We start from the raw sequence: 19,792 nt of genomic DNA, 5'->3' as shown, positions 1-19,792 counted from the left end.
GGTTTCATCGCACAGCTTGGAAAGTGGATGCTCTTTCTTTCAGTTGGAAAAATCTTCATGTGTATGCGTTTCCACCTCTGCCTCTTCTTCCAAAGGTGCTTCTAAAGGTCAGACAAGACAAGCCAAGGATGATTTTAATAGCTCCAGATTGGCCTCGGCAGCACTGGTACCCATTATTGAGGAGTCTGGTAAAGAAGCCTCCATGGCCTTTACCCTTGATTCCACACCTGTTGTCCCAGAGAGATGGTCACCTGCTCAATGTCAAGCTTCACTCTCTTCATCTAACAGCCTGGCATATTCTGTTTTGAAAGACAGCAGGTCTCAACTTCCTCAACAAGTTTTAAATGTGATTATGGAAGCCAGGAGACCTAGTACAAGGAAAGTGTACGCAGAAAAATGGAAGAGATTTTTATTTTGGAGTGCAGCAAACAATTTGGAGATTTCTGAGCCAAATTTGAGTGTGGCTCTTCAATATCTTACTGAGTTACTGGACAAAGGTTTGTCTTTCTCTTCCATTAAGATTCATGCTGCAGCAATTTCAGCTCACTATGATTGTGACCCACCATTGTTTTCGCATCCTTTGTTCAAGCAGTTTCTTAGAGGGGCAAAGAATATAAGACCCCCACGTAGAGCTCCTACTCCTGCTTGGGATCTCAATTTTGTGTTGGAAAAACTTACTCTACAACCTTTTGAGCCTGCGGCTACTGCTGACTTGAAATACTTGTCATGGAAGACTGCTTTCTTGTTGGCTATTACTTCTGCAAGAAGGGTGTCTGAGTTGCAGGCCCTTATGGCAGTAGAGCCCTTTTGATTTTCCATAAGGATAGGGTATCATTACGTACTAATCCTTCCTTTATGCCTAAGGTGGTTTCTAGTGTGGCTTTAAACCAAACTATTCATTTGCCTACTTTCTATGCAGATCCCCAAAATAAGGGGAAAAGATTTTGCACACTTTAGATGTACATAGGCAGTTGCGTTATTATTTAAGCAGGACTAAGGATTTCAGGCAGTCTCAGCAATTGTTTGTTTCTTTTGCTTTGAGTTCTCAGGGCAAGCCTGTGTCTAAGCAAACTATTTCTAAGTGGATTGGGTTTTGCATTTCATTTTGTTACTCCCATCATGGCAAGGAGATTCCAGCTGGGATTAGGCCTCATTCCACTAGGGCTACTGCCACTTCAACAGCATTTCTAAGGGGTGGCAACTAAGGATATTTTGGAGGCAGCTACTTGGAGTTCAGTGCATACTTTCTCTAAGCATTACCACCTTCCTCTCTACTCTAAATCTAGGGCTGGTTTTGCCACAGCTATTTTGCAAGGCATGTTGACAGCTCCTGCTTCCTTATGATTTGCCAGCCTCCCTTACCTCTGCTTTGGGATTCTACCCAATGGTTAGGACTGCAGCAATGTGGAATGAAGAACATAGTACAGTTTTGTACCTACCATAAATGTAGATGTTCGAGGATCCACATTGCTGCAGTCCAATTTACCCTCCCTCCTTCCCCTCTGTGTTTAGGGGTGGTGGTGTGGGCTAATATATATATATATATATATATATATATATTCTTGTACATTTGTATATATTGTATATATGTTTGATGCAGGGCTTTTTGGTGTTTTGGTGTTTTGGTTTGGGCCTTGTCTTTTTAGGGTCTTCTGACATCTGGGGCAAGAAAAGACTGAGGATATGACGTCGGTCATGCGCATTAGTACCCTGACGTCCTGACATCAGTCTAATGCGCCTTGACCGACGTCAGCCATATACTTTGGTATTCGGGCCGACTGGACAGCGGACTACCCAATGGTTAGGACTGCAGCAATGTGGATCCTCGAACATCTACATTTATGGTAGGTACAAAACTGTACTTTTTCAACACAGAATGAAGGATACCTGACTAACCCCATATTAAAACATGTCAAATAAAATGTTAGCATATGGACACATGCCTGAGCAATAGCAACAGGCTATAGTGCTACCAGGGGCAGATAGTATTAGAGTCAACAATTTTAGAACTGTGAGCCTGACCAGTGTTCTGTGAAACATTCATCTAGACTGGTAATGGAACCTGTCCTGGATGGTACAGTGGACCTTCTCCTGTTAGATAAGGAACATTATACATTTCTGAATCTTGTGGCATTCTTTAAAGAGGTAGTAGCCCGTGAAAAATGGTTGACATATAATGTATTTCCTACCCTGACCTTGCAGAGGTATTCTGGAGTATTCCATATAAGGGAATAGCTGACAGATTAAAAGTATTAAATATCATCAAAGTGGGTAAAGCACTCGATAAAGTATGCCTTCACAATTCATATGGGCATTGGCACACTTGTTGCATTATGTACTACAATTTATCCCCCATTATTCCTAATTTATATGAATCATTTATTACTAAAAACAGCGTTGTACTTTTTATAAAAGGTATGCCCACATTAACCTACACCTCTTATTGACATCATGAACACATCTCTGTTCTGTCCGTCTCCTAGAATTACCTAGATAAAACTTGGTGATGTCAGCATCAGCAGAGTATAATTTTTTGCTGGGTTTAATAAAATTAAAAAAAAAGACGTATACATTTAGAATGGTAGGAAAATGCACTACAGTGCTGCAGTGCAAAACTGTGGGGGTGCACTTAAAGCATTACTGCACAAGTCATGGTAGAGGTGGGACATCATTTGTTAATGTTAGTGATGATTACCTATGGATCCCCCTCATGGAAATGAATCAACATAGGCCTGTCACCCCTGCAGAATAAAAAGGTCGGTAGAGTCACCAAGGAGAAGCAGGTTAAGAAATAAATTGGCAGCGCAGTGGTGTAGCTGATTTGTATAACTTTTCCAGTGCTTGATTCTCCAGTTTGTTTGTAGGCTGGTATATCTCCTGTGTTGAATCTGCATGTCTTGCCAGTATCCACAGTTTTTTATGTGTGCTTTTGGTACCTCCCACACTAAGTGGTATGGTCTTGGTCAGCAGGCAAGCTTTTAAATGTAATTTTTTAGTGCATGTGTGCATGTATGTGTGTTTCCCTTTGCATCTTATCTAGAATTAGTTTCTGGCATCCTTGTATTCAGTGAGTGCCAGGATAGGCTTCAATTCAACTATGACCTTGAAAAAAAATATAGCCTGTTGTGTAGCACATCTAATTGTAAACAGCATGTCTAATCGTCCCAGGGAGATCATTGTACCACCTTACACCTCAATGATCTGATCTGTTATTGAATATGATGTAGCATTTTGGAAACGTCAGAAAAGCCACATGCAACAATTTAAAAAGCTACAGTTCCTCACGTAAAAAAAAAAAAAAAATCATAAGGCTGGAAGCATGTATTGTTTAGAGAGGCTTTGGGATTTTTTAATATACAGTGTGTGTGTGTGCACTCGCATGTATGCATGGTTGCAGTAAACTGTGTTGAATGTGCTTTTCTTTCACAGAGTTTACTGGTATGTGTTCATATCAAAAGTAGTTTTTGTAGTAGGAAGGAGATTGTCGGAAGCAGGAACATTGACCATTCATTTTCTGTTAGCTTGTGTCCATGATAAGTGGAGTTTCGCCATTATGGCTAGGACTGTGTGTGCACAAATATTTCTGGATTATGGTTAGAGTAAGGATGAGGTAAAGGAATGTCTTTAGTGTTGTGTGTGTGTGTGTGTGTGTTGCTGTATGTGAAGTGTGTGTGCTTGTTTGTCTTGTGTAGTGGTACTGTTAGGGAAAGATTTCCTTGTAAAGGTAATGTGTAGGGTTGGGGTTAGGGGAAGAAGCAGGATTAGGGTAAGTACACACGTAAGGTGGTATTGTGTGGTAGATACACACACACGGGTTCCCTTCAGAATGTCGAAAGTATAAAACTTCGAATTTCATGTGGTCGAGACCATATGATCAAAGTTTTAAAACTTCGAAATTCTGAACGGAGATCTCCATACAGCGGGGAACAGGAGATTTCCGTTTTCCTCACAGTAGTATGATCTCGGAGTTGGTATATTTAAGTAGCGGGGGGTGTGGTGGGAGCTCGGGGGCTTGCCCTCCTGCAAAAACTTTGGGGAACCTTGTTTTGTTTTGTTTTTGCATTTCTTTTAGAATATCGAAGTTTTGAAACTTTGATCATATGGTCTCAACCATATGAAATTCGAAGTTTTAAACCTTGGATATTCTGAAGTGAATCAGTATAGACAAGTAGCTATGGAATTTAAGCTTCGTGAAGGTCAGTAAGTAAGCTTGACAACTGAATCTAAAAAGAAAGTAAATATTTTATTTCAAACTACATCTCGGCATCTTTTTTTAAGCCCTTGAAGCTTTGGAGGACTTTATCTCATAATAGGTTAAGAGCTTAATAATCATACGTAACAAAGTTGTTAGTATCTTGACTATTTAGTGATTAAAGTGAATTTTACAATTAAATTGATGAGGCCACTGCCATCAGATGATATTAAAATGAAAGTCCTTACAGCATTGCTACCTTTGAATAGACATTAAAGGATATAGCCTTTAAAAATAAAACAGTGTAATTTATCACTAAACTAAATACATGTGAAGTGAAAAAAAAAATAGAATGGTAAAATAGAAATAAATGCAAAATACTTACTTTTATTTATGCAGAGGGCATTGTCAAAGTAGTTAATACTTTTTGGTTCTCTACTCACCAGGGACTATTCAGACCCACCACTTTTTGGCCTATCTCTTTCTTTCTCATTTTCCCAAGGAGAAAAAGTGAGGGAGTAAAAAATGAAGCACTGAGAGATGTCATTCCAGCAAGGATGTTCCTGACTCCTTCCATCTTGGTTGGCAAGCATGCTGTAGCACCCATTATTCTTACCGAGGGAGGATGCACACTTAAACACATTTACTGTGCTCCGATGAAGTTCCTTACAGCCCTTGGCATGGCTTGCACCCTTGAGTTCTGCTATGCTGATGTGCACATCTTAAACCGTACCGTAGATGGTGCCTCTGCTATAGTTTCTGCAACAAGCCCACCTATAGTAATATTTATATAAAAGTAGTCAAACCATAGTAGTAAGTTCACATATACTCAGATATCAATCCTTGATAGGGAAGGCAATCTCTTGCCTGCAGTCCAAATGATGTCCTCTTTCCACTCAGTTACCTTTCCCCCTCTAATTATTTGCTCCCAAAACCGTGGTTCCTTTGCCAGTTTTCTCCAGTAAATTCCACCCCTCTTGCCTATTCTCTGTATCCTGATTGCAGTCATTCCTATCAGCAAAATTTAATTTCTCCATCCCCGTGTTGGCTTAGGTCTTAGAATACTTTCTGCTACTTTATAAATGTACTATTCTGTATGGTTATTGTTATTCTCCTTAAGGATCTGCAGCCAGAAACACAGTCTCTCCTTGTTTCTTGAGCTTCTCCAATTTCATCATCATCCCTTTCCACTTTGAAGTATAGGTTTATGCTTGTGCTCTGTGTAGGAGCCATAATTGTGTAGCTCTGAAAGACCTCATCAATTCAGGTAATCCCAGATCACCTTGTTCTTTTGGAAGGATCTGCTTATCCCACTTGACTCTTGCCATCTTCTCATCCCCACCAAAAAATCCTTCAAGTCTTTATTAATTCCTATTGACAACTATACTTCTGGTTGATAGAAATATGCCTGACCTGTGTATAAAACTAAAGGGACTAAAAACGTTTTCACTGCTTGTATCTTGCTATCCATATCCATAGAACAGAGATTCCAATGTCTCAGTTTTTATTATCATTTGTTTAGCCTCTTCCCCCATATCCTTAGCTGCCATAACAGAATCCTTTTTAATCCATACTCCTAAGTACTGCATTTTTGTCATATCCCCATATGTATGGGTATTGCTGAACCAATTTATTTGTGGGTACATAGTTTATAGCTATTTCCTTTATTTTATCTTCATTAATTTTGTATCTTAAAAGACTTGAAACTGTCTCAGAATGTTCCACAACACTTCATTTCCTTTTCTGGTTTTATCAGGTATAAAATAATGCCATCTGCAAAAAAAAGCAAGCTTTTCTTGACTGCCATACCAGTTATATCCTTGAATTTCTGAGTCCCTTATTTTCTTTGCCAGTCGTTCTAAATATGATGCAAATAAAGGGGAAAGAGGACACCCTTGCCTGGTTCCTCTACTTAAACAGAACCCATCAGAGAGGAACACTCCCACTTCAGCCTTCACCTTCAAGCTCTCACACACCCCCTTTATCAACATTATAATTTTATCAGAGAATGAAAATGCTTCACAATAATGCATGTTAGTCACAAGATAACAATATTTCATCATTCTAAAAGTTACATTAGCAATTGTGTGATTGATTTATCAGAGAAAAGCAATAGCTTTCTGGTGACTATCCACTCTAAATATTCTGAAGAATTTCATTTCAACATAAAGTTGGGGAGTGAAGGTCAGCCACTGTTGCCTAAAAAGAAATATAAGTAGCACTAAATGTATATTTAATTCAGATAGCTTTAAACTTTTAAAATTACAAATATTTCAGTGTAACTACTGGCAAGTAAGGTGATCAGTAGTAAATGGAAGAAAATGACAAATTAAGTGTGATCAAGTATTAGGCATGAAGAGGCAAGTAAATGAACAGTATAAGGTGTGTTCTGTTGCCTTAAGTTTATGCAGAAAGGTAGCAAGTTAGGGGATCTTGTGACTTTGATTTGAAAACACTTTCTTATTGTTTCAGTAGAACTGGAAGTCTACCAAGTGGAGAAGCTTAACTGGGCAATACATTTTCCAGACTAGACAGTACGTAGCAGGGAAGGTTTGTTAATTAGAAAGAACAGTGAAAAGTATGTGTGTACCGGTGAATATAAGGGAGAGATTAAAGTAGCAGAGTAGATGATGAAAAAAAATGGAGAAGCTGAAGCACTGTGGATGACACTGGGGACAGTAGTTGACACACAGTCTATTTTAGTTGAATGTCGAGAGTGATACCATTTTTATTTTCCTTCACAAATGTACCAAATACACTGTATGTATGTATGTATGTACGTGTGTGTGTGTGTGTGTGTGTGTGTGTGTGTGCGCATATGTGTGTGTGTGTGTGTGTGTGTGTGTGTGTGTGTGTGTGCGTGCGCATATGTGTATGTATATATATATATATATATATATATATATATATATATATATATATATATATATATAAAACTGTTACCTCCAGTATATCTACGACCTTTGTAGGTGTATGTAAATGTATAGCTACACACACACACACACACACACACACACACACACACACACACACACAGGTACAAGCTAGAGTTTTCACTGTGTGATACCTTAAACTTCCTGTAAAAGAGGCCCATGCGATATGTGCAAATGACACTTTCAGAAGCCATGTAGCTGAAACGATTGATGTCCTTAAGGGGTCATTTGTATATGTTCCACGGGCTTCCATACACAGTGAAAACTCTAGCTTGGCTGGGTTTATATATATATATATATATATATATATATATATATATATGGCTCTAGGACTGTTGAACGAAAGTTCAACAGTTCGAATCCACTATCACCAAACACACTTTAACGAAAGCGCTTTCACCGGAAAAGCACTTTCACTAAACTGTGTTAAACAAAAAAAACCCCATCAAATTAACATTTTTGCAGGGGGCAAGCCCCCCCCCCCCGCACCACCCACACCCCCCTACTTTAATATTCCCACTCCGAGATCGCCCTACAGCGGGGAAAAGGGAATTTTCCCTTATCCGCATCGTAGTACGACCTCTGCAACAGGCATACTTACTCGAAAGTGCTTCTTCGGTGAAAAGCACTTTCGCGTAAGTATGCCTGGCCATTCGAGGATCAGTACGGATCCCATATATATATATATATATATATGTATATATATATATATATATATATATATATAATACACACACACACACACACACACACACACACACGCGTGCATGCGTGAGTGTGTGTGTGTGTGTGTGTGTGTGTGTGTGTGTGTGTGTGTGTGTGTGTGTGTGTGTGTACAGATGATTAAACAGCTAACCTACAAATCTTGGCTCTAAAACCAGTTTTATTTTACAGAAATTGCATTTGTTAATTAATGTATTTATTATTTAGATTTGTAAACCAGGGTAGAGTACCTTTGCATGCAGACCTATTTCAGGCTTTGCCTGGGTATAAAAAAATCAATACATTGAGAGATTTTAGCTTTACGTTGCAAAGAATTAAAACAGGTAAATACACTGCAGACGTTTGCAGTCACAATAAATCATATTTTATCCACTTTCATTTGGAGAGGAGCAAGGCTCTTTGTTGATGCAGAGGCAATTAATGGGAGAGCTTATTCAAGCTATATCAAGAGTAGTATGCCTTTCCTTATGGCTTCTCTTCTTGAGAGAGATAAGAAATGTGAGATCATTCATACCTATAAAAGAGTTCGCTATATTTTGCTTAGTTTTCTGAATATATAACTGGAAGTTTAAGTTCTGGTCTACCAATAGTCCTAGATATTTGAATGAGTTGGTGGTTTAAAGGGGGCTTTTCTTGTGGTTAACAATAGAGAAGTTGGATGAAGAGGTTTTAAACTTTTTTGGTGATCAGTGCAGCATGACTTTTAGGGCGGTCATGGTGGTGCAGCGGTTAGCATTGCCAGCTCACAGCAAGAGGTTCTCCGGTTTCCTCCCACATCCCAAAGACATGCTGTAGGTGGATTGGACACTCTAAATTGGCCCTAGGTGTGAGTGTGTGCATGTGTGTGCCATCTATGGAAGGTTGGGCACTGGGCTGGCAACTCAACACCATAAAACTCCACTGCCAATCATGAGCGGACAGCTGATCCGCTGTGGTGACCCCTAACCGGGAAAAAGCCGAAAGAAGAAGTGCAGCATGACTTTTGTTTCATTTTGGTTCAGTATTCATTTCCTAGAACTTAGGATGTCTTGTTAAAGATGGAGTTCATAGTTATGACAGATTACCTGTGGTCTTTAAGTGAACATGTCATTGGCACAGAGGATGATGAGAAGATGAGAGATGCCTTGTGGTAGTCTTTTTTTTTTTTTTGGTTTGAGGAATTGGACCAGTGGCTCCTCTTCCCACACAAAGTAGACTTGTTTGTGTCTGCATTAGGGTGAGAGCCTTCTAGCCCATTTATTCCTGTGTGGAGGCATAAGTTAGATGCAAGGGAGTGAGACAGTCCTCATATCCTACAGACTGGCCTATCCCCACCTGCTTAGCAGCTTGTGAGCTTTGCAATAACTGCTTTTGAGATGCACATGGTCAGTTTTGTACATGCACAACCTCCTGACCAAGCTGCACTCCTCTTGAAGTGTAGGCATGCTAGGCTGTTAATGGTATAGCTACACACCTGCATTCCTGCAGGCATTGCCAATACTGTAAGACATGCTGCCCTTTGCTGACACTGAACATGTACTCCTATCCTTGCTCACCTGGTCCCACTAGCACCCATATTTCTGTTTGAATGTGGGTCATCTGGGGTGTAATTATAGCTTTATCTTTGTGCACCACTGGGCCATGCACCTAATGGTAGTCTGCTGATGTAATTTGCAACAGGAATGAAAGTTGAGGAACCGCTGTGAAGCACTGGTGCTAATACCATGGCCTAGAAATGCAATTTGGAGGAAAGAATGGCCAACTGAATCAAAAACTTTACTTTGGTGTATAAATATAGCTCCTGTGATTTGATCTTTCTTCATAGCCTTAGGCTATTATTAGTAGGTGCCCAAATAGCTGTTATTGTGCTCTAGCTGAATAAGAATCCATGTTGACTGTGCTTGATCAGAGATGTAGTTGGAGATCTGGTCATAGGCTAGTTTCTTTAGTACTTTACCAGGCTTTGGGAGTATTGATGTGAGTGCGTAATCTGAACAGGTTTGTGGATTGTTTTGGGGAGTTGATTTATAAAGACATATTTCCATGTTTTAGGGAAGGTATGGCATAATCAGACTTTATGTAGACATGTTTAAGTGAATATCTTGTATGTTCTGCACAGGCTTTATCATCCCATGGATGCAGGTCATCTGATCTTGCTTGGCTGTTACTGGGGAATGTATTGGTTATATTTTTTATATGTCAACAGTAGCAATTGCTTTGAAGTAGGATAGAGGAGAAAATCTGCGTGAATCTGTGTCTGGGTGTGGAATATTTTGTGGCATGGCAGGAGGGCCTGGGAAATTGGGTGAGAAAATGTTCATGAGAGAGTGGTCCTTTGTGGTTATGTAAATGTTGCTGATGTAGGAAATCTTTTGTTTTCCCTTCTAGTTATTTGATTTAGTTGGGCTCAGAATTTTTTAAAACATCTTTATTAAGTCACATTTTAAACAATGACATGGATACACATAGATCAATAGAAAGTAAATGATATTAACATTTTTATTATTATTTTCACGCAGTATACATGTTTTACCATTTATCATTCACTCCAGCATTACATAAATGTCTGAATTCCTGCTTTCCCTTAAACCTCACTCATCATGTTAAGCATTTGTCAGCATTTATTCTTCCCACCATTCCATTTATTTTTATGTAATTTGCTGTTTTACAAATGACTGTTTTAAACTGGGGATCGATGATTGATGTTCAGTTCTCTTGGGAATTCCTTAGGGTTTAGGACTCTTCCTTGACTTGAGAGTATTCTTTTCGGGGGGGGGGGGGTCAGTAGCTGTCATTTAGAATTTGATATGGTAAGTTGCACAGAAGATAAGTGGATTTTCCAGGAATGGGTAGTTAATTTGTTATTTAGAAGATTTCAGTGGTGTATGTGGCTGTTAGCAAATAAAGCAAATCTGGGAATTTTAGTGACTTGTAACTATTGAATGTAATACGCAATGTATAAAGAGAGTACAGGAAGAGAATTTTCTAGTTTAGGGAGAAGGACATTCTTGGCTAGTGCTTTGTGGGTTGTAGGAGATAGATGTGATATCTTTTAATAAAGTTTCAGTTTTGAGAAGACTTTGTTAGCAATATTTTCAGTGTGGGTTGTAAAGCTTAATGCAGAGTCAAGGGTTTGGCATAAAGTGTTTGTTCTCTGTTTGAAAAGGAATAATATGGCAGCTAGTTTCTGTGGTAATAAGGACAGAAAGTCAAACGGCTCTGGGAGGGAAGGAAAAAAACATAACATTTTTGCTTTACTTTTGTGGTTAGTTTGGACCCCATTTTGTTAAACCATTGGCAAAGTTCAGAGAAGGATTGTTATTGGGATTTCAGGACTGTGGGACATCTGTTTGCCTGCAGTAATAAAATGTCATATGTGGATACGATAAGGTTAAGTTGAGGTAAGTCATCAGTACTAATTCTTAAAGAATAAAGAAGACAGTAATAGGCCAAGAACAGAGCCTTGGGGGAGACTTAATTATGTTCTGTTAGTCAACAGCTGGTTGTTAGAGTAAACTTGAAAGGTCTTGCAGTCAAGGTAGCTGTGAAACTATCCAATTTTTCTGTTGCGTAGCAAGTAGAACTTTGTGGTCAACAGTTTCAAAGACGTGGATCATATCCACAAAAATAGAGGCTGTAAGCAGACCATCCTTTAGGTTGCTATAAATAATGTCAGATGCTGAGAATATAATCGTGGTTTTGCTAAAACCATTTCTGAATCCTTATGATCTGTCAGATAGAAGTTTATAGTTACTAAAGTGTTTAAGCAGCTGTTTATAAAGAACTTTTTCAAAAAAAATTCAAGAATACAAAGAATGGAGTATTTATTGGTTTTGATGGGAAGAGCAGTAAAAGTGATAAAAATGCATTGACCTAAACTAAAGTCCACACTACCAAGTAGAATATACTTATAAAATCAAGGAATCCACTCTTCAGACTACACAGGCAACATTCTGCATGGTTCTTCCAAATCTCGTCAAAGTTGTTCATTTGCAGAATTAGAAGGAAAACAGTAAACTGTCTAGTCATCCCTAACATTAGTTGTGTAGCACACTTCCGTTCATAGATTCATATGTTGCTGTTAGACAGTTGATCAGTTAAACCTTTTTAAGCTTAGCCATTGTGATCCCATTGGTACACCCAACTAATTACTTCCCTGTCCATAAGGGACAGTGGGCTAGGCCAAGGATAACTGTGATTTTCCATCCATTCATCTAGGTTAGATTTGAAGGTAATGAGGATGTGCTTTACTTTACTGAAAGTATCAGTTTGTTCCAAAGGAGAGTAATTCTTTAGGACAGTTGGCTATCTTGCAAGCAAGACCTCTTTATGTTGCAATGTAAATAATAGGTTCCCTGGTCTTGTGCTTGTGCAACCATCAGTTTTACGGATATGTATGGGATCACGCAGGGCTGCGTCATTTACAGCTTTATAGACCAGGCATAGATCACCTGCCTGTGCAACTGTAGGAGATTGAGAAGAGAGACAGGGATTTTCTGGGTAATTTAGGGAGCTCATACTTGAGGGTTTTCAGTGAGGAAATATTGGGGTTTTTCAGCTTGGGTTAAGTATTTGGAGAGGTGCACATTGAAGGGCCCATTGTATTCTAGCTCGGAGCTCATAAGGAATGAGTAAAGGGACGTGATGACTTTTTTGACCTAAAGGAGATGTCTTTTGTAATCAGTCGGAAACAAAGTAGACCTTGAATTATTTAACATTCACAGTGAATTTCCATTGAAAAGTTTGTCTTTGCTACCATCTAGTGGGCATCAGTGGTATTTACTGAGATTTTAAAAGTGGTTTTGAAGCCTTCTGAAGTTTTACAGTGAATTTCCATTGAAAAGTTTGCCTTTGATATCATTTAGTGGGCAACAAAGGTATTTACAGAGATTTTAAAAGTGGTTCTGAAGCTTTTTTGGCGCCTTTTTTCATTTAAATACACTCTGAAAATTGTCATTAGCTATATGTCTGAAGAAGGGTTTGGTTAAAACCCGAAAGCGCTTACTACTCTATCTAATAAAGGAATTACAGTTCTTAACTTTTATTCCGAGTCGTGGTGGTACTTTGGTGACCTGAAAAGGAAGCTAGTGTTTGTGCCTTTACACAGTGAAGTGCCTTTACCCTGAAGCTGCTTGTGGATTTATTTTAAAAGCAGTTTGCGTATATTTTACTTCTTGCCATAGAGGTGAACAGAGAGTGCAGCCAGCGACTGTTCTTCAAACTGCTGTACACCAGAACTTGTACACCATTCTGTCTAATCAAAACAGAACAATCCTGCTATCATTCCTCCTAAATATTCCTTTTTAAACCATGTACGTGTTCCTATCCCTCTTCCTGGTACTAGTATATTTTGTTAGCTTCTTTGTTTACTTCCTCACTGAACATAGCATTTTGATGAGCCAGCTTGACCCTTACCTCTTGTATTAGAAATGTAAAGGGTTAATACATATCGCAAAATCTGGTGTGCAGCTTTAGAGCACTATAAGCAAACTCCTTTTTACTTGCCCTAATACTGTCACGCAAATTATTTTCACTCTCTCTTTTCTAAGGTGTAACAGTATGACTTAATATATTACTAGGCATGCCTGGACTAGGCACTTGAGAGTCCTTATCAAAGATGGCTGCTGCTCAGAATCCAAACTAATGGAATTGGTGTAAATGCCATGTATGCTCTTACAGAGATACAGGAGAGAATCTGTGCTTTTCTAATTTGTATATAGGAAGATATGATCAGATTTTAGCTATGCATTGATTTCATTGTTTGATCTAGCTTGCTTGTTTGGCAGTTTAGACAATTTGGCTTAGTATTTCATACTAATTGATGTTTCTGATCACCTGTAGTATTGACTGAATAGTACAGTTGCAGATTGATTTATGACTGGAAGCAGCTTTGAGCTATTCAGTGCTTTATGGCTGGAAGAGATACTCAGTTTATTAAATTTTTGCCTAACAGCTAACCAGGATACATATTCTGCAAATCATGCCGTTTGTTTTAGTATTTGCATGCACTCCACAGAAGAGGGTATGTAATAACACCTCCCCACCCAAGCAAATATGCAGATATTTATTGGCCTTAAAAACTTCAAGTGTTGTACTTAGCAGAAGATTGTCCTGTAAATGGGATGCTCTTACAGCAGAATTTCTATCTTTATTCTATTTGCCTCCATCCTCTAAGGGGAATTGAATGAATTACATCAGTTGATTGTGCCTCCATCCTTATGGGGAATTGAAGGGATAACACAATGAATACCTTTTACATGACATTGAATGCTCTAGTTATCTGGTCTAGTCTTTCAGCTTTACCAGGAATGTATTCCTATTGGAGATCAAAGCTGCATGCATGGTTTTCCTGTCTGTAGCTGAGAGTGGTATTATAAAACAGTGTAGGTTATTGACTTGTCAGAAATTGATTGCCTCCTCTCAGAGTATACTACAGCATTCTTTAAATCAGTTATGCAGCTCTGCTTATGGTTTTCCCTTTTGCATAACCAAGCATCTTCAAAGTAGTCAGGTCATTTTGAGCCACAGAGAAGTTTGGAATAGTTTATCTAAACTGTAATTCCCCTCCCTGGAATAATATCTTCCATTAATCCACACAGATTACAAGATGTTAGTGGTATGTTAGCCAATCCTTGATGTTGTTGTTGTTTGTCGTTCGGCTTTTCCCGGTTAGGGGTCGCCACATTGAACTCCGGTCCGCTAATGATTGGCAGTAGATTTTCACAAACGCTGAGGTGCCAGCTCGACGTCCAACCTTCAACGAAGGCACGCCCATTTACGCATGTCTTTCAAAAGCCCACCCAACCGTGGGGAGGACATGCAGACTCCACACAGAAGGCATTCCCCGCACTCCAGCCGAGAATCGAATGGGAGAACCTCTTGCTGTGAGGCAACAACGCTACCTCTGCACCACCGCGGATTAGCCAACCCTTGATATTCTGTACTTTTCAGGATTTGGTGTTGTTGACGTGGTTTCTTTGTCTAGCTCAGTCATACACATAATTACTTTGCCTTTTAGCCACTCCATCTTCTCTGTTTTGTTGCATCATATTATGCCTAGTAGAGGTAAAGAAACTTATTTTGAACCCTCGATACATATTTAATGGGTAATTGCTTGATTTCTTCTTGTAGGGGATCGGGTGCTCTCTGTAGATGGAAACAGTCTGGAAGGTACTACACATAAACAGGCTGTTGAAGCACTTCGAAACACAGGGCAGGTGAGTTTGCTTTGCTGTAAAATTTTCACTTTTGTTGCCTGCTCATGGAGTGCACTGGTGATGTTACAAACTATTCTAACAGTGCAGTCATGGGATTTAGAACAGTGTGATCATCTACATTCTTGGTTACTTAATTTGAGCAAGTTACTGTGTGCAAAGTGTAGCTAGCCTAAACAGTTGTGGTTTATTTTTAGGTAAGTCATTGCTTATTCTATGTTTGTTTATTTAATTTGTTAACCATGTGAAAAAGTAAATGAACTGGTTCACTGTAAATTGTCTTTGGCTATGACTTGGACCACGAGGAATAATATAAGAGAAGTGTTCACTTCCAATTTTTTGACAGACAATATGAACCAAAATTACCAAGAGATAACATTCATCAACATAAAGTGAGAAAGCAGACTTCTTGTGAGCAGTAACTGGAAGTCAGGATTGAACATTAGACCCTGAAGCTGTAATGCAAAAAATTACAGACTGAGGTATCATCCCACCTCATTGCAACAAGCAAATAATCTTAACTGCATTGTAGATGCATTATATTGATTATTATGGTCTTGGTATAGGTTTCATAAAAATAACTCTTACCATTTTAAAAGACCCAAGTCCCTTATAACTTAGTACTGTATTGCATTTGATGATAGTGTAACATTGCTGTTCATGAGTGCTGCAATGTGCAGTGTCATCTCCTTAATGTAGCTCAGTAAGATGCGACATTTTTGCATCATGCAATGGCAGTACAGCTATAAGGTTACTAAAAATTCCAGTGTGCTGCACCTTTACAACTCCGTAGTCTGAAAGAGATGGGACACATGGCAATGAGGTTAGTTGTGTGCCATCTTTATGTAGCATGCAGCCTGACAGTGTAGATCTCAAAGAATGCCCTTCCCATGTACACACAAATGAAGGCTTTTAGATTCTGTTTGTAGTGGGCGTGAGACCATTGTGCCTTTGGGCACTTCCTCATCACCTGGCCTTCTCCAGTTGCTGCTCAGCATCTCCTTTTTAGTAGTTCGTGCTGCCAGCTTCTGCCGTTTTGTGCAAAGGGTACAGCACCATTGTATTATGGTGGACTGTGTGTGAACTTATAAGTGTTCTGTTTGTAGTTATCATCTGGATTGTCAAATTTCAATGCAGTCCAGTGTTGCCGTTCATGGGAGTGTTGTGCAGTTCCATATGGACTTACTGTTAGGCTCCTCTTCTGTGAAGGTGCAGTGGTATTTATTGCGATGTTTGCAGCTGCACTAGGTGTCACTATCTATAGTTAATGTGTGCAATTGCAGCTAGTTCAGCCTAAGTTGATCCATAACACATTCTGTGTGAGCCCCATTCATTGCCGTTATTCTGGATATAATTTATTTTGCTCCTATTTTGTTTGTCTTTCTGCATTCTATTTCATCATTTGTAGAGACCTGCTGCACTTGCTTCCCAAGTGTTCCTTTGCTTTCTTCAAGCTGCTGTTTAATTTATCCTGATACGGGTCCAGTTCAAGTGGCTAGTCCAGTCAGTTTTGTTTTTTTTTTTTGTGTGATGTCTAAAATTGGAAGATTTTCTGTTATGTAAGATCAGTAGTTGGTCGAGCATATACAACTTGACTGAGAATCCAAGTATGAGGCTATGGCAATGTGCAGTCAGGTAAGCATTCTTCCAACCCACTCAACATGCATCACCATCTTCCCACTGTTATCTGAGATCACAGAATCATAGGGTTGTGAGGAGAAAATATGGCCCTTTCCCAGAATGAATATTTTGCGAATCTGTAATCATTCAGTTGTGTCTGTCTTCTTGCTTTCATAATAGAGATCTTGTAGCCCCTTACCTTTCAGTTTTGTTCTGGAAATTTTGATAAAGCCTCTTTTCTAACCAGTCGCCTGATTTTCTTTGAAATTTGTTACTTGTAAAACCATCCTCATGTTGGCTGTTATTTCACGGAAAAATTATTTTTTGGAACATGTGGTGCTAAAAGTAATTTCTGCGTTGTTTTCCATAATACACAGTATCCTTTTCCTACCAGTCTTTTCGTCATGCTTAAGTTCATGTCAGAGATTGTCAGGAATCAGAAGATGCAGCAGATCCTTTTTATCTCATCCAAAATATGATGGGGAGCAAATGTTACAAAGGATGGATCTTTTTAGGCACTTATTTGTTTATGTTTCCAGAGTAAAAGAAGTCAGTAAATCAAGCAGATATTTTGCCTGATTTCCAGTTAGTAAGTCACTTGGTTTCTGGGAATGCAAATAATTTCCACGTGCATAGCTGCTTTCACTAGATTTTGTTATGGCTGCAGACGTAATCTTCTTAATTGATACATCAGAACTCATTCTGCTAGAGCTGTGGCTGATTCCAGTGCCTTTTGCCGAGAACTCCACATTACAGCAGTATGTAGCAATATGCAGAGCTGTTCCTTGGTCCACATGCTTACCAAGCATTGCAAGTCAGATGTGACCTCAAACTCTATCTGTGGTTTTGCTATGGCATTTGTCCAAGTATGTTAGGTAGATGCCCCGACCAACTTCAGGATGCATAGCTTGGTATTCTCCAAGTGCAGCACTCTGAAGACTAAGACAATAGCATATAATAATACAAAATTGTGTGAGGTACTTGCCATAACACCAGATGACTGAATGAGCTTTGTTTTCACAATTTAGTTATCTTCCCACTATTCCCTCTTAGTTGTTTGCCCATTTTTTATCTGTTTTATGCTGTAAAGTTCCTATGCTGTATTTAAGTGTGGATCTACTTATATGCAGGAGAGATAGTATAAAACATTTTGTAGATTTATTTAGCCAGCACTGTTAATGGGTAACTGATTGCATGAACAGTATATTTCAAGACTGAAACAATTATTCTGTATATTTTTATTGATCTACTTGTTGTTTATGTTTGGATATATTGAAGAAGCCTGATATCAGAACCAAGGCACTGTTTTTCTGAGATGTACAATTTCTCAATTTGAATGTTATAGCTGAGGTGAGAGGCAGACTGATTAGCTCTAGTACACTTATTTTTTGGACCAAAAGAAGAGTCCCAAATACAATTTTTGTCATGCCTTGATATTTTATTTCTGCACACATTTCTGATAATTGTCTTCAAGATTTTTGGCTCGAGTGACCCCTTGGTGAAGAAGGATAAAGCCCTTACTGCACCCCAGATGATTCATGTTCGATTAGTGCCATGGCATTAGAGGAGGCGACAGAGAGAGGATGGGAATGAGTTGCCAGTGTTGTCTTGCATGTCCTAGAGGGGAGGGAGGCAGCTTAGGCTCACTGCAGTAAAGCAGCTTTATGAGCTTGGTGGGCTCTGTGCAGCATAAGCGGTTTGCTGCTTAATTTGAAAGTGATTTGGGGGCTTGTATTGGTGGCTGTAGTTACGGCAGACTCCGTGGCAGTATCCTCAATTTCCTTACCAGCCTTTGATATTGTTTGGGTTGAACGTGGGGACGCTAAGCTGAAGGAGGTGGTGGCAATTGATGGTCAACTGTGAGGTGGAAAGCAAAAAAAGATTTGAGGCTGAATTTCCCCATTTGGTTAGCTTATACATTTCTGACTGACAGCAGATAGACTACCTTCATCCAAGGGTCTTGGGCTGGCCACTGTTTGGAAAAATCTGATCTCGAGAGTTGCCCACCAATGAGGACTGTTTACAGACATATGAAAAACTACAAAAACAAAGAGGATTCAGTCACTGGCCCCAGACTTGGGTCGGGTTCAGCCTTGGGAAAGAGCTGGAAGCACTCGATGGTCAGCTGTGAGGAGGAAAACAAAAAAATGTTTGAGGCTAGCTTTGCCCTTGTACAGATCCAGTGGCTGCTTCAGAAACTTGTGAAATGATGATTGCCACTGATGAGCAAAAGTAGCCATTTAATGAAAGTTACTACTGGATTTACTTTGTCAAAGATCTGTTCACTGTTTTCTTTCTGCATTTTCAAATATTCTTTTTTTTTGGGGGGGGGTGGGGGGTGGCATGCCTTTTGTCTAGCTTCCAAAAGCTTAATGTCAGACATTGTCCTGCTTCGATCAGCTCTGTGTCAGACATTATTAGGCTTTCACCAGCCCCATGCCAAATGTTGTCCAGTTTCTACTAACTCAGAGTCAGTCACTGGCCAAGATATAAAAATAATGCTACTTTCTAATGCAGTCCTACTAGCAGCACTGTACTGTGCATCTCCAAAAGTGACAGTATATAGGAGAGAACCTAGGCATGTGTGTACTGGAATTGTTAGTCACTTTGTGCATAGTCCAGCTTCTGTCTTTTCCTCTGTATTGTGATTTTGCCTACAATTCTCTCTGTGATATCTATTTTGGGAGGCGAGTTTAATAACAGGAGAGAAGAAAAACAGATAAAAAAAAACGGGAGCTGCAAGATGATGCCTTGTAAGGAATAAACCGTCAGATTATTATTATTATCATTGTTGTTACTATTATTATTATTATTATTATTATTGCTGTTACTATTATTATTATTATTATTATTATTATTATCATTGCTGTTACTATTATTATTATCATCATTATTATTATTATTATTATTATTATTATTTCACTAGGCACATACAGTAAGTCCTTTTCAGCAGAGGCCTAGGGAAGAAAGCTTCAGCAACAAGATGCTGGCAACAAACCGTATGTGACAAATGTGTGCAGTAATATGATGAGATAAGATAAAATATGTGGAATGTAATTATATAGTATATACAGAGAATGACACTGTGGGTCTATCGGTACATACAGGAACTCTAGTTAGTGGGCAGCAGC

At 39.1% G+C, this 19,792-nt stretch overlaps 1 protein-coding gene across 2 annotated transcripts in view; it reads left to right on the top strand.

The window, feature by feature from the left end:
* Positions 1-19,792, top strand: part of PTPN13 (protein tyrosine phosphatase non-receptor type 13) — a 1,949,788-nt gene that overhangs the window by 1,162,754 nt on the left and 767,242 nt on the right. For both annotated transcript variants that reach the window (XM_044079819.1, XM_044079818.1), the window contains one exon: positions 14,959-15,044. In XM_044079819.1, the coding sequence (XP_043935754.1) occupies positions 14,959-15,044 (86 nt within the window). The remainder of the gene's footprint in view (positions 1-14,958; positions 15,045-19,792) is intronic.

The sequence above is a fragment of the Protopterus annectens genome, chromosome 8.part0 (genome assembly GCF_019279795.1).
Source record: "Protopterus annectens isolate FY-2018-M chromosome 8.part0, PAN1.0, whole genome shotgun sequence".
Taxonomy (NCBI): domain Eukaryota; kingdom Metazoa; phylum Chordata; order Ceratodontiformes; family Protopteridae; genus Protopterus; species Protopterus annectens.
The sequence above is the reverse complement of the archived record's forward strand: the minus strand, read 5'-3'. Positions and strand labels throughout refer to the sequence as shown.